Source organism: Euprymna scolopes, chromosome 43, assembly GCF_053919585.1.
Source record: "Euprymna scolopes isolate OS-2025 chromosome 43, ASM5391958v1, whole genome shotgun sequence".
NCBI lineage: Eukaryota > Metazoa > Mollusca > Cephalopoda > Sepiida > Sepiolidae > Euprymna > Euprymna scolopes.
Window position 1 is genome coordinate 25,937,406 of NC_136524.1, and position 12,992 is coordinate 25,950,397.

Genomic DNA, 12,992 nt, shown 5'->3' on the forward strand with positions numbered 1-12,992 from the left:
TTGGTATATTGGAAAGCAGTGCAAAAAGTATACAGAAATTTTTTTCCGGTACAGGCAACCTACTACTTATCATAAACGTAATTGGTAGTAGTAATGATAATAATCAAAGACAAAGTAAAAAATTGATGGCGGATAAAAATAACACTGATGATGCATGATGCCAGGAGGGGGTCAGGAGGTAGCATTTGAGGATAACGAGAATCTTCTTAAGTGCTGAAGAAGGTGGAAAATTAAATAGGAACCCACCTGTGGAGATACGGACAAAGCTGCTGTCTGAAGGCAAAAAAAAAACAAAAAACAAACAAAAAAAAGACTTTTGATGTAAATTTCCTAGCTGAAGAAATTTCCTATGCTTGTATAGATGTAATTTAAAAAAAAAAAAAAAATGAATAAATAAATTAAAAAAAATTATTTATGCACAAAGTTGAAAGGTTCAATATTTTTAGTGAAATGCATAACAAAAATGATTTTCATTCTATATTAATCTTTTTTTTTTTTTTTTTTTTTTAAATCTGTATATGTATCTCCGGGACAAAATGAAAATATCATATTCAAAAAATCATGTAAATTGATCAAGTAGTTTCTTTTTTACTTCTAAACAGGAAAATAATTTTTAAGAGTAAGAGAAAAGTAGTCTTGCTGTAATTTTGAAAAAAAAAAAAAAATAATAATTGATAGGTGATAAATTTACCTCATATTTTGGAATACGATATTTTCATTTTATCACAAGTATATACCTCATACAGATTTTTCTTTATTTTTATTTTTTATTACAGGGAGAATTCTGGACAAGAACTTAAAAAGTATACATTTCATTATCTCTCTCTCTCTCTCTCTCTCTCTCTCTCTCCCTATATATATATATATATATATATATATATTTTAGTTATCGACATACAGCCCTGTTTCGTTGTATCACAACTCATCAGTGTCCCTAGACTAGCACCTCTCCCAAGCCAAGGATTTATATATATATATATATATATATATATATATATATATATATAAAAATAAACTGTGTCAATTGCTTTATTGCAGATTAGTAAATATACGTCATACAAAAAAATGAAAATTGTATCATCAAATGACTGTTTCAAGGTTAGTTATTTCCCAAAATTTTATTCAAATCCATACGATATTCACAAAGTTATTACATTTTATTTATTATCAAGTAATTTATGCTGTCCATCGCTTTATTGTAGGTCTTTCAAAATGCCAAAAAAAAAAAGCGATTAATGGTTATTGAAAAGGAAAAGATTGTTCACCAAAAACGTAGTTATGGAGCTGGAAAGGTGTTTAAGAACTTTGGCTTCATTCGTGAACAACACCAACACCAAATCCAGAAAGGATAAGGGCACCAGAAGAAACCTTTCACATCGTGATATTCCGAAAATTCGTAGGGAAGTCAACCGAAACCCAAACAGCACTAATCGTTCCATTTTTGCAAGAGCTGGAATCATTCCAAGATCCAGACAGGTCCGATGTAATATGTTGAATGAGATGGCAAGGAACATCAAAACTATTCCAAGGCCTCCATTGAGCAAACAACATAGGGAACACTGAAAGGCTTGGGCACAGAATTACATGAAAATCGATTTCCAACATGTCCTATTTACAGAAGAGACCCGTGCTACTCTCGTTGGTTTGGATGGATGAGCCAAAGTTCATCGTCAGTGAGGAGGTGGAGTCATCATGTTTTGGGTAGGAATCATTAGGGATAAGTTGGTTGGACCATTCCGAGTTCCAGAGGGTGTAAAACTTACCATCAATGCATACACGGCTATTTGGAATGAACATTTGTCACCATGGCTAGATGACCTACCATTGTCACATCGCTTTCAGATGATTTTTATGCATGACAATGCACCATCCCATTCTGTTAGGGCAACTGTAGCCTTCCTTGAATCTATGGGCTTCTTTGGAGAAACCCTTATGAGCTGACAACCGTGTTCTCCAGACCTTAACCCCATTGAATATCTCTGGTCAATATTAAAAAGAGGAATTTATGAGGGAGGAGAGCAATTTACTTCAAAGGATGCCTTATGGAGGAACATAGTTGATGTTACTAGAGCCATATGAGCCATACCTCCTTTTTGAGATCAAACGATTTCCCCAGGGGACAAAAGGTTGCTTTAAGTTATTTAAAAAAAATGGTGGATATGTCAATAAATAATTCATTTATTTAAGGATGTTTTTTTTCTCATTATTCTTTGACAGAAAAATACAATAAAAAATAAAGTTTGCACGATAAGACATTGTATTTTTGTCCTAAAACAACATTTTAAGAGACCTGCAATAAAGCGATGGACAGTAAAAATTCCACGATAAAGAATAAAATGTCATAACTTTGTGAATATCACATGAATTTGAATAAAATTTGGGGTAATGACTAACCTTAAAGCAGTCATTTGATGATATAATTTTCATTTTGTTGTGACGTATATTTAGTGAAATATTGATATTTTAATAATCTCCAATAAAGCGATTGACGCAGTTTATAGAGAGAGAGAGAGAGAGAATGAAAAAGTGCTGTAATTGTACCAAACATTTTTTAAAATGATGGATAATGTAAATAAAATTTTGGTCACTGGAATATATCAAAATATTATTTTATATATATATATATATATATATATATATATATATAAAATAAAAATTACAATTAAATTTACCAAAATGATCCAAGATGGTAAAACTAAAGTATATTGTAAATATTAAAGAATTAATATTTATAAAAATGTAAAAGCTCGATAAAACCAGATAGGAGATAGAGCTTATAATAGGAGCAAACAGTTAATAAAACATGTTAAAAAACACTTTGAAAAAGAGTTAAAAACATATTTAATCTGAAACTTTTTCAAAGTGTTTTTTAACATGTTTTATTAACTGTTTGCTCTTATATATATATAATATATGAGGGAGAGATTCTTGTTCTTTTTCTCTTTTTTTTTTTGTTGAAATTTTCTTTTCTCTCATTTTGTCGTCAGAAGAGAGAGGCAGTTGTTGATATTTTATCAGATTAAGAAGATATGTGCCTGCCAAGTGTCAGAAATTCGTATTTATGTTTTCCAAAATGCGAAGAATAAAAAAACAACATTTTTTATAATGCTTGCTCACTTTTTTGTCACATTCAGTTTCCAGCAGCTGTGGTCCCTTTCCTGGAATCCTAGATAACTGATTCTCTTTAGAGAACAGGGAGGTGACAGTAGTGCAGTGGTTAACGACACGGACTGACGATCTGAGTGTCTCAAGTTCGAATCCAGTTCATTCAACAAAAATCACTTTCACTTAAGATGTTGGCAACCTTCATGTGGTCCCTCCCGTCATCCTCCAATGTCTTTTTAGAAAGAATTCAGACTACAAAAATATCGGGGAAACCAATGCCAACAATACAGATTCATGTGAAATGATAATGTAGAGAATTAAAGACACCTTACTATAAGTGTTTATTACCCATTCAGCTAGGCAGTAGACTACAGCTTTTGAAAGTTTAAAAACACAATGGACTATAAAAATAAAATTTTTTAAATGGTTAATCGTTCCTCTAAATGGGGATGTGACTATCATATTTAGAGGTCAATCTATACTTGTAGATTAAATAAATAGTTCCATAGGTTCCTTGAGTTCAATGTACATCTGAAGAAGGTAAAAAATATTGTGAATATAACAACAAAGATAAAAATGACTGCTGGAAAATTACTGGTGTTGCATCAGTATTCAAGAATTCTGGATGAAAGAGCCGACCCACTCAATTATCGCCCTATTAGCTTCTTTCCTATCTTCGCTAGAAACTCAATCAAGGACTAGTTCACCACCTCATAAATACTAAACTTCTTTTTGACCAACATTATAGATTTAAGCAAGCTCATTCTATTGCAGATAATATATGGCATAATCACGTTGACACACCGGTTCCCATCAGATCACCGAAGTTAAGCAACATTGAGCCTGGTCATTACTAAAATGGGTGACCAATTTGGAAAGTCCAAGTGCTGTATGTAGGAGGACGTCGACACCTCCCTGCTAAAAGTTGCAAAAACCTAACGTCGTCATCTCCCCTAATAGAGATATACATGTGACTGGGGACTGCTTGTGAATTTTATACTCCCATGAAACTTTCTCCTTCGGAGGAAGCCGATTAAACCCTGAATAGGGTTGGTGCTGACTGCACACACACATACATACATTCTACTGTAAACTGTTAATACTGTAAACTCTGAACATATGTGCCACACACTGGACGAGGTTAGGGCAGTAGCCCTTGATATAGCTAAGGCCTTTAAATGTTGGACTGATGGTCGAGGATGTATCCATGACTAGTATAAAATTTATTCTAGGTAAACTATAGTTTTTGTTGGCATCTTATTTTTTTTTTTTTTTAATTTTAACTTTTATCCATTATTACAACTACAAGAAAAGAGAGCAATACAGCTGCTTCTGTTGTTGCTGCTATCGTTACAACAGAGAAAGTAAATGCAAACAGTCCTGTTTCTTTCTATTAACACAATGATGCCTACTGTAAGTACTGAGAGATATCACCATCTACTGAGCAGTCTACTTACAATTTGTCAATGAAATGAATAGCTGTTTCTGTCAACAAAGACAATCTGTCTTAGAAAATGCTTGAGGAACATTGTTATCATTCCTCGGTAAGGATGGCATGTGGCAATTAGCTATAAACCGATCCATTTTTTAAAGAAAAAACAAAACCTATGGGGGGGGGGGTGTTAGAACTTCTAAAACTATCTAAGACAAATACCTTAGCCCAACAGGACAGAGCCAAAAGATGGGCTGATTGTGAAGGATGCATCCCTGATTGGTATGTATAAAACTTACTCTGAGCAAAAGTAGAGTTTTTGTTGGCCTTTTATTTTTTTAAGTTTAACTTTTGTCCATTATTGTAGCTAGAAGGGAAGAGAGAAATATGACTGCTGCTATCATCATCACCAGAGAAAGAAAATGCAAACAGTTCTGTTTCTTTCTATTCACGCATCACAGCAATGATGGCTATTGTTACTACTGCTGAGGGATATCACTATCTAATGAGCCAACTACTTGCATTAAATAGTTTAGAGATTAGCACTAGGGTGTCATCTCAATGTATGATGTTATGGACAGAAAGTCAGATGTGGGACATTACAAATGCTGTAACAAAGCTTTTCTGGTGAACTGATAGGATTTGGCCGCCCTTTTCAGGTCTCTGGCTTCGTCTAACTTTTCTAAGGAGCGGGTGATGAAAATATTTAACTATTTAACTTTACAATGCTGTAAAAGAATAAAATATCAAAAGTACGATATCGTCATTGAACAAAAATATTGTTGGCATATATATATATATATATATTCAAGCAAATATTAAATGCAACAGAAACACTTTGCTTTATATTTCTATTTTTTAATTTTTCGATTTTCCATATAATGTTTTTTTTAACTCAAAGTCAAAAATATTAAATACATTGGGCATACAACGACACCATTGTCCCGGCGAATAACCATGCATCTAAATAATACTAGTGCTATATATAAACATTTGGTAAAAGAACATAACTGTCCTCCTCCAATCTTAGAAAGGTCCTTGTTAACAACATAAAAATTATACAACATGAAAATAATATTAAAAAATTAATTGATTTTAATACTCGAATTTTTAATCTACCTATATTTTTGAATGGCTTTCATCAACTCTATATATTTAAGCTTATCATCGCCTAATGCCGTTTACTTTGTGTTTTAGTTTTCACTTTTAATTCTCATTTTCGCCCTGCCTCACTTTTACTTCAACACCTGAAGATGATTCGTGGACAAATCGAAAGTGCTCCTGACAGCAACAATTATGGAACTTTTATTAATATTTTTGATTTTGATACAAAAAAGATTATACGGAAAATCGAAAAATTAAAACAAAAAAAGAATCATAAAGCAAAGTGCCTCCATTGCATTTAATAATATTTGCTTGAATGAAAAATGCTGCCTATATATATATATATATATATATATATATATATATATATATATATATATATATATGTATGCCAACAATAATTTTGTTCAATGACAATATATATATTAGATTGGTGCAAAAATGTAGTTTTTTGACGCATATATATCTGATAAAAAACGACATTATTTGTGGACCAACCTCATATAACTTTAACTGTTATCCATTATTACAGCTAAAAGGGAAGAGAGGAATGCAGCCATTGGTAGTATCACAACCAAAAAAGGAAAATGCGAACAACGCTGTTTCTTTCTATTAAAACATCACAGCGATGATGGCTGCTGCAAACACTGTTGATAGACATCACCCTCCACTGAGCAATCTACAAACAACTTCTCAACAAAATGAATAGCTGTTTCTGCCGACAAAGAAGATGATGGGCTTTATGTAAAGGTAAAAAATTCTCCATGCAATGTAACCTTCAAAATTGATGAAATAAACTACAATTGTTTTGCTGATGAATCGATTTTTGCTTTGACTAAAATATTGTGTCACGATTCATCCAAGACTGTTAGTAAAGATTAAGGTTAATTATATAAAAGAACTAGCAGGATGCCTGGAGTTGCACGGTTGTAAAATATGTTTGAATATAATGTTTTAATTTATGCAACTTCTTATATTCATTACTATAGAGCTAATTTTCTATTAGTTATTGTACGCAATGTATAGTACTGATTTCCAAAGTTTAAAAAAATAAAAAATGACTTGGGTGCCATCAGCCAGAATCAAAATTAAAACATTTAGTGCTCCAGCTAACAACAGATGGATAAGTAAAGTTTAAAAAAATAAACCGAGTTTAGCATATAAATGTATATTTGCGCATGCGTAGAAGTAACACGTTTAGTCCACTTATGCCTGCCAAGTTTTATGTTTTTTCCAATTTTTAACTCTGCACAGCTATTCTTATTGGCTACACACCAAATCAAATTTGGTTTATAGACCAAAAATTGACAGATTAGTTTGGTAGCAACCGCTCTGCACACAAACAGACAAGGTCACTTTTATATATAGATTTTAAAGGATTTTAAAAATAATTTGGTATTTTTTAACAACTTGTATCTTTTCAAACAGTCTGAGAATTTAAAGTTATTATTATGTATTTGATATATGTTATTGATACAAATATATACATAGAAATAGAAGAGACTGCAGTTTCCATTTCTTACCTCATCAGCTAATGCTTGGAGATCTGTTATGGGTCGATTCAATTCTGCTGTAACATACTTGACAAGGTCAGCCCGTAGCATCATGTCGATGATCTTTTCGAGTTCTGCCAGCTGTGAACCCAAATGCCTACAAAAAAGAAAAAATATGTATATACAATAAAGGGATATGTTTTACTGTCCACAGTCCTCCAAAAAAGTGGTGAAAAAAAATCAAATATATAACAAATAAATGTTACCAAAGGCAAGATAAATTACTCTTCTACTTACCTGGGTAGGTTTTTAGTGTTTTTACTAAAATGTAAAATTTTTAATCGGCTCGAAAAACAAGCAAGTTCAAAGGGTACGCAACTACAAGAAAATGTGGCTACAATGAATTTGGTATGTGGTCATTTTTTTTTCTTGTGGTCGTGTACCCTTTGAACTTGCTTGTGTTTTAAGCCAGTTAAACATTTTACATTATAGTAAAAACACTAAAACCTACCCAATTGGGTAGAAGAGTAACTTATCTTGCCTTTGGTAACATTTATTTATTATAGCTTTGATTTTTTTACCACTTTTTCGAAGTACAGTGGACAGTAAAACATACCCGAACAAAAATAATTGGTCACATTTTATGAAGCATCATCCATGTGTATAAATATTTTATATAAGAAACTGAAAACCAAAAAATCATGATTGTGAACTGATTCTTTCCTTTGGTTATTGTGATACAAAAAACCAGTGATTCCTGTGTTAATTTCTTGTGAACTGGAGATAGAATAACAGCCTGCGAAGTCAAGAGTAACTTTGTGATGGTGACTTTTTGATTGGGTTTGAATCTCCTGAACAGTACTTATCACTTCCTATACTGATGATTCCATAAGCATGAAACACTACCATCTGTGGGTATAAAAACTGCTTGCTGATTTACAGACCAATCAACAATACTTGCCATGGTCTGAGTAGCAGCACATCCTCATAAAATTGTTGGTTTTGTCTAACATTATATCACTTCACATGGTTCACCAAACCAGATTTAGACAGACAAAATCTACCACAGACTGTGCATTTCAGTTCTTGTTAAAAATTGGCAGGCATTGCGGATTCATCCTACTTTCTAAGAGCATGTTTTAATATTGCGTGCTTAACATACTTTTCGTCAAACTTTTGCATCTTTCTCTGATTATTTCTCTTCAACCGTTTAAACTTCCCAGTTATTCACATCAATTTCCATCAGCTTAAGGTTATTCTTTAGTGCGTCCTTAAACCTTTTTGTAGGTTTATGCTGCGGTCTCTTTCTTATGAAAAGGTCACCATAAAGCTGTTGTTTTGATAAGCTTCCCTCTCTCATCCTCACTAAGTGTCCAGTCCAACACATTTGACTTTTGACAATCACCATTTCTATTTTAACCTCTTTCTTTTGCTTAAACTTTATTTTTTTCTACAAATTCTTTGCAAGTGTGAACAGCCATCATCAGCTGCAGGTAGCGATCAGCTTCAGATTGAACAGATAATGTTTAGGTCACCTTTTCTAGACCCTTTCCATGCATCAGATGAACAGCATTATCCATAAAAAGGGCTGCTCAGTTTCCAAAATCTCCACTTAAGCTAGTTCCTGTCTAATAAAACTAGCAATAATGTTAAGATAAGCTTTAAGTCACCCATGTGTGGATTTGTAACTATATACCTCCAACTTGTTAGGTCTGTATACGTTTATGCATCCGTCGTCACAGAACTTTTGAAGCGATATTCGTACATGAAAGATGGCAATATGTGCTTGTACTACACATAATATAACCTTCTGAGCTTCAACAGTTATAATCCATAACAAGCAGGAGCAAGCTAAATGGTAACTGTATCAGCCGCAGGTGAAGATATGCCATCAACACTAGATGCATTGTCAGCCAAGACTCAGAGAGGTCCATCTACCCTCATCAAGAAAAGATTATCTTTCTCTAGATTTCAATCTGGTATTTCTAGTTCCTGCAGTATGGTTACCCTTCAGAACATCAAAGGGAGGCTAACAGGTGCTACACCTTGCCAAAGGGTGACCTGGAAATGTGTAAGGCAGTGGCATTCATCTGCCTGAAGTATTACTCATACCCGCATGCCCATATATATATATATATATATATATATATATATATATACATACACATATATAAATTGTTTATTATCCGCAACATTTTAATAGTAATGAAAAAACACGTTCTACTCACGATAACTGCTCTTAACTGAAAAAGCGATACATTCCATTGTTGATCCAATTTGAAAAGATAATGTTATAAGATTTTTTTGATTTTTTTATTTGTAGCATGTTCAAAGTAATCGAAAATGTCCTCTCAACTCTCTCTCTCTCTCTCTCTATATATATATATATACTAGCAGAGATATCAGACAATTAAATAAAGATCAACGAATGTTTCACACTCATATTTTTATTGCCATCAAAACCAGTGAAACGCCCATGTTTAAATCAAATAAATTGATTGCCTGCTCTAGTTGGGGACCCATCGTGGTGCACCAGGAGGTAACTTCACATGTTTCTCTACAGTCACTTAGTCCAAAATATATTGTTTTTATATATAATGCCTTGAATTAAAGTTTAAAATGAAAAACTCAAGTATCCTTGTTCAATTGTACTTTAAACAATTACATTCCTTTCGAATACACCCGTCATATTACAGACGGTTGATTTTATATGCGGGGCCTTTCTGCTTGTGTGGTAATAAAACTTCTCAAATGCACTTATGATGTTAGGCTGTATAAGGTGTTAACTTTGGCCAAAATCGCCTGTTCCTTTTTTTCATTGGATTATTTTGATTATCAATATTTATCGAAAACAGTCTGATAAAAAAAAAACTATCTAAGAACATTGCCAGGTACATAAAGAACATTTGTGTGAAATTTCATAAAAATCAGCCCAGCTGTTTTAGAGTCCATGGGGAACAAACTTACACATGCACAGACACAGTTCCTTTTATATAATAGTAGAGAGTATAGATATACATGTATATGTTACAGAAGATAAGAACAACATCAATACTGTTGATTTCAAATCCAAAGAGGGTTGTCTATGTTGGATTCTCTTAGAAAATATCATCTATCAGGGAAACAGATATATGATATATACAAAGGCTGAAGCAGGATCCGATATAGGCAACCAACTATAGGTCCATTTTGTTTGGATTTGAAGCCAACAGTACCAATGTTGTCTTGATCTTCTGTAACATGTATATAAATAAATACGTATTATGCTCTTAGTTATTAATTAATCAAGCAATTTGCTGGGATTCTCTCCCACAAACCTTATATATATATATATACGTTTTATTTTTTTTTATTACCGTTTTATCTGTTTGGTTACATATGTTTTGGATGTTTAACCATGTTTAGGACCAACAGCCTCGTCAGACCTTACAGAAATGGTTGTTAGTATTTGGAAGAAGTGTTTTAGAGGAAATACGACAAAAAAAAAGGGGGGGTAAGAGATAATAAGGGGGAGGGGGACAGTTATCGACAATATTTAAGTTTTGAAGGTTAAAATACATTAGATTGTAGTGTGTGTGGGGAGGTAGCATATTCAGGTAGGTGTGAGTGGAGATATATGGATATAGGGATTAATTTATTCTATCTCTATTTTCATCCTTACTTTTATCTAGATCCCTATAATTTTTTTTTCTAGACACTATAACTTAATCCCTACCCAATAAGCAAAGCAAATCAATACAAACCCCTAAATATCAAACCAACAACATGTATTTTGAACATATCTTACGATATGTCTACCTAACCTTGCATTATTAACTACACCCGCTTATTTATTTATCCTTTATTTGTTTATCCTAACTTAACTTTACTTACTTAGTATAAGTATACACATACACACACACACACATATATATATATATATATATATATATATATATATATATATTGATATTTTTATGAATATGTATATTTATATAATTTTATATATGTAGATATGGGTGCATGTGTATGTATGTATGTATATGTACATCTACATCTTACTGGAGATCCGTACATGCATCTTCATATGCATATGTATGTGTGGGCATGATTGGGTCTATGTGTATATCCTTATATGTGTTTATGTATATGTTTCTATGTGCGCATGTATGGATGTATGTACTCATGGGTCATGTGTATATACATGGATATATATTTGTATATCTATATCAATGTGCACATGTATGTGTATGCGTGCATCTAGGTGTTAGTGCCTGTATATATATGTATATCTATGTGTATGCATGGGTGAATGTATGTATACAGGTATAGCCATATCTGAGTTTATATGCATGTATGTGTTTGTATGTATGTATATGCCTATATCCACAATACATCTGACACTGAAAAAAAAAGTTAAGCATAACCACTGCCCAAAGCACCATGTTAGGACCACACCCCATATATATATGAAGTTAACGGAACTACAAGAACCCTTGACTCATTATAACTTAAGCACCACTCTCATAATATTTAACCTTTAAACCCGCTTTTAATTTTTTTTTCTGGACACTATAACGAAATCCTCATCCAATAATCAAAGCAATTCAATACAGACCCCTAAATATCAAATCAACAACATGTGTTCTGAACATACCTTACAATACGTCTACCTAACCTCGCATTATTAACTACACCCGCTTATTTATATTTTATTTATTTATCCTAACTTTACTTTATTTACTTAGTATATATATACATACATATATATATATATATATATATATACACATGTCTATATGTATATATATGTATATATATATATATATATATATATATATATGTCTGTATATATATATTTTTATGAATATGTATATCTATATAATTGTATATATGTGTATAGGGATGTATGTATATGTACATCTACTTCTTACTAGAGATCTATATCTTCACGTATAGTTATATATGTAGGTATGTGTGTGTATATATATGTATGTATATGTGTATAGGAGTTGTGTGTATGTTTGCATATAGATGCATGTATGTCTGCATATACATTGTTTATATATATGTGTATGTGCATATGTGTCTGTATGTAGATGTATAGAAATGTACATATGTATGTGTCTGTATGTATGCATATTTGCATGTGTGTTGGCGTATATATTAACCCATAACTACCTAAAAACAACTCATTGTCAACTGAAATGAAGAAGTTGGCTTTTACTTGTCAAACACATGACACTTACACAAACCCTTTCTCTCTCTCTCATTATTTCATATACCTGGCTAAACAACCGAAAAGCAGTCAAAATTTTAAAACCTAAAAATTAAAATTCCTCCCCCCCTCCCTATATCCATATATCTCCACCTACGCCTACCTGAATATGCTACCTACCACACACACACCCACACACTACAATCTAATGTATTTTAACCTTCAAAACTTAAATATTATTGATACCTCTTTTTTTCTCTCTCGTACTTCTTCTAAAACACTTCTTCCAAATACTAACAACCATTTCTGTAAGGTCTGACAAGGCTGTTGGATCCTAAACATGGTCCAACAGCTGAAACATATGTAACCAAACAGATAAAACGGTAATAAAAAAAATAAAACCCATATTTGCTCTGCAATAGTACTGAGTACTCTCTTCAGGTTTTTACTAATTACCAGTTTTACTATATATATAGTATATGCACATACACACAATACATCATCAATGCTCTGATTCCCATCCGGCATCAATTGAAATGAATGGCTCTCAGCTTGGGGAGGCCTCATGTTTTGACAAGCTTCTGGGCTTGACCTTTACTCCTGATCTTAAATGGAACACATACATTAAATCCGTTGCCACGGCCGCTGGAAAAATGGTGGG

The 12,992-nt window shown here is 32.6% G+C and overlaps 1 protein-coding gene and 1 pseudogene across 4 annotated transcripts in view; one reads left to right on the forward strand and one right to left on the reverse strand.

Annotated features, from left to right (window-relative positions):
- Positions 1-12,992, reverse strand: part of LOC145268247 (vacuolar protein sorting-associated protein 54-like) — a 181,054-nt gene that overhangs the window by 102,090 nt on the left and 65,972 nt on the right. For 3 of the 4 annotated variants that reach the window (XM_080123578.1, XM_080123576.1, XM_080123577.1), the window contains exons 10-11: positions 7,165-7,291; positions 247-273 (exon numbers count right to left, since the gene is read on the reverse strand). In XM_080123578.1, coding sequence (XP_079979704.1) covers positions 247-273; positions 7,165-7,291 — 154 coding nt within the window. The remainder of the gene's footprint in view (positions 1-246; positions 274-7,164; positions 7,292-12,992) is intronic. The other variant, XM_080123579.1, reaches the window with a different exon arrangement.
- Positions 3,883-4,001, forward strand: LOC145268560 (5S ribosomal RNA; annotated as a pseudogene).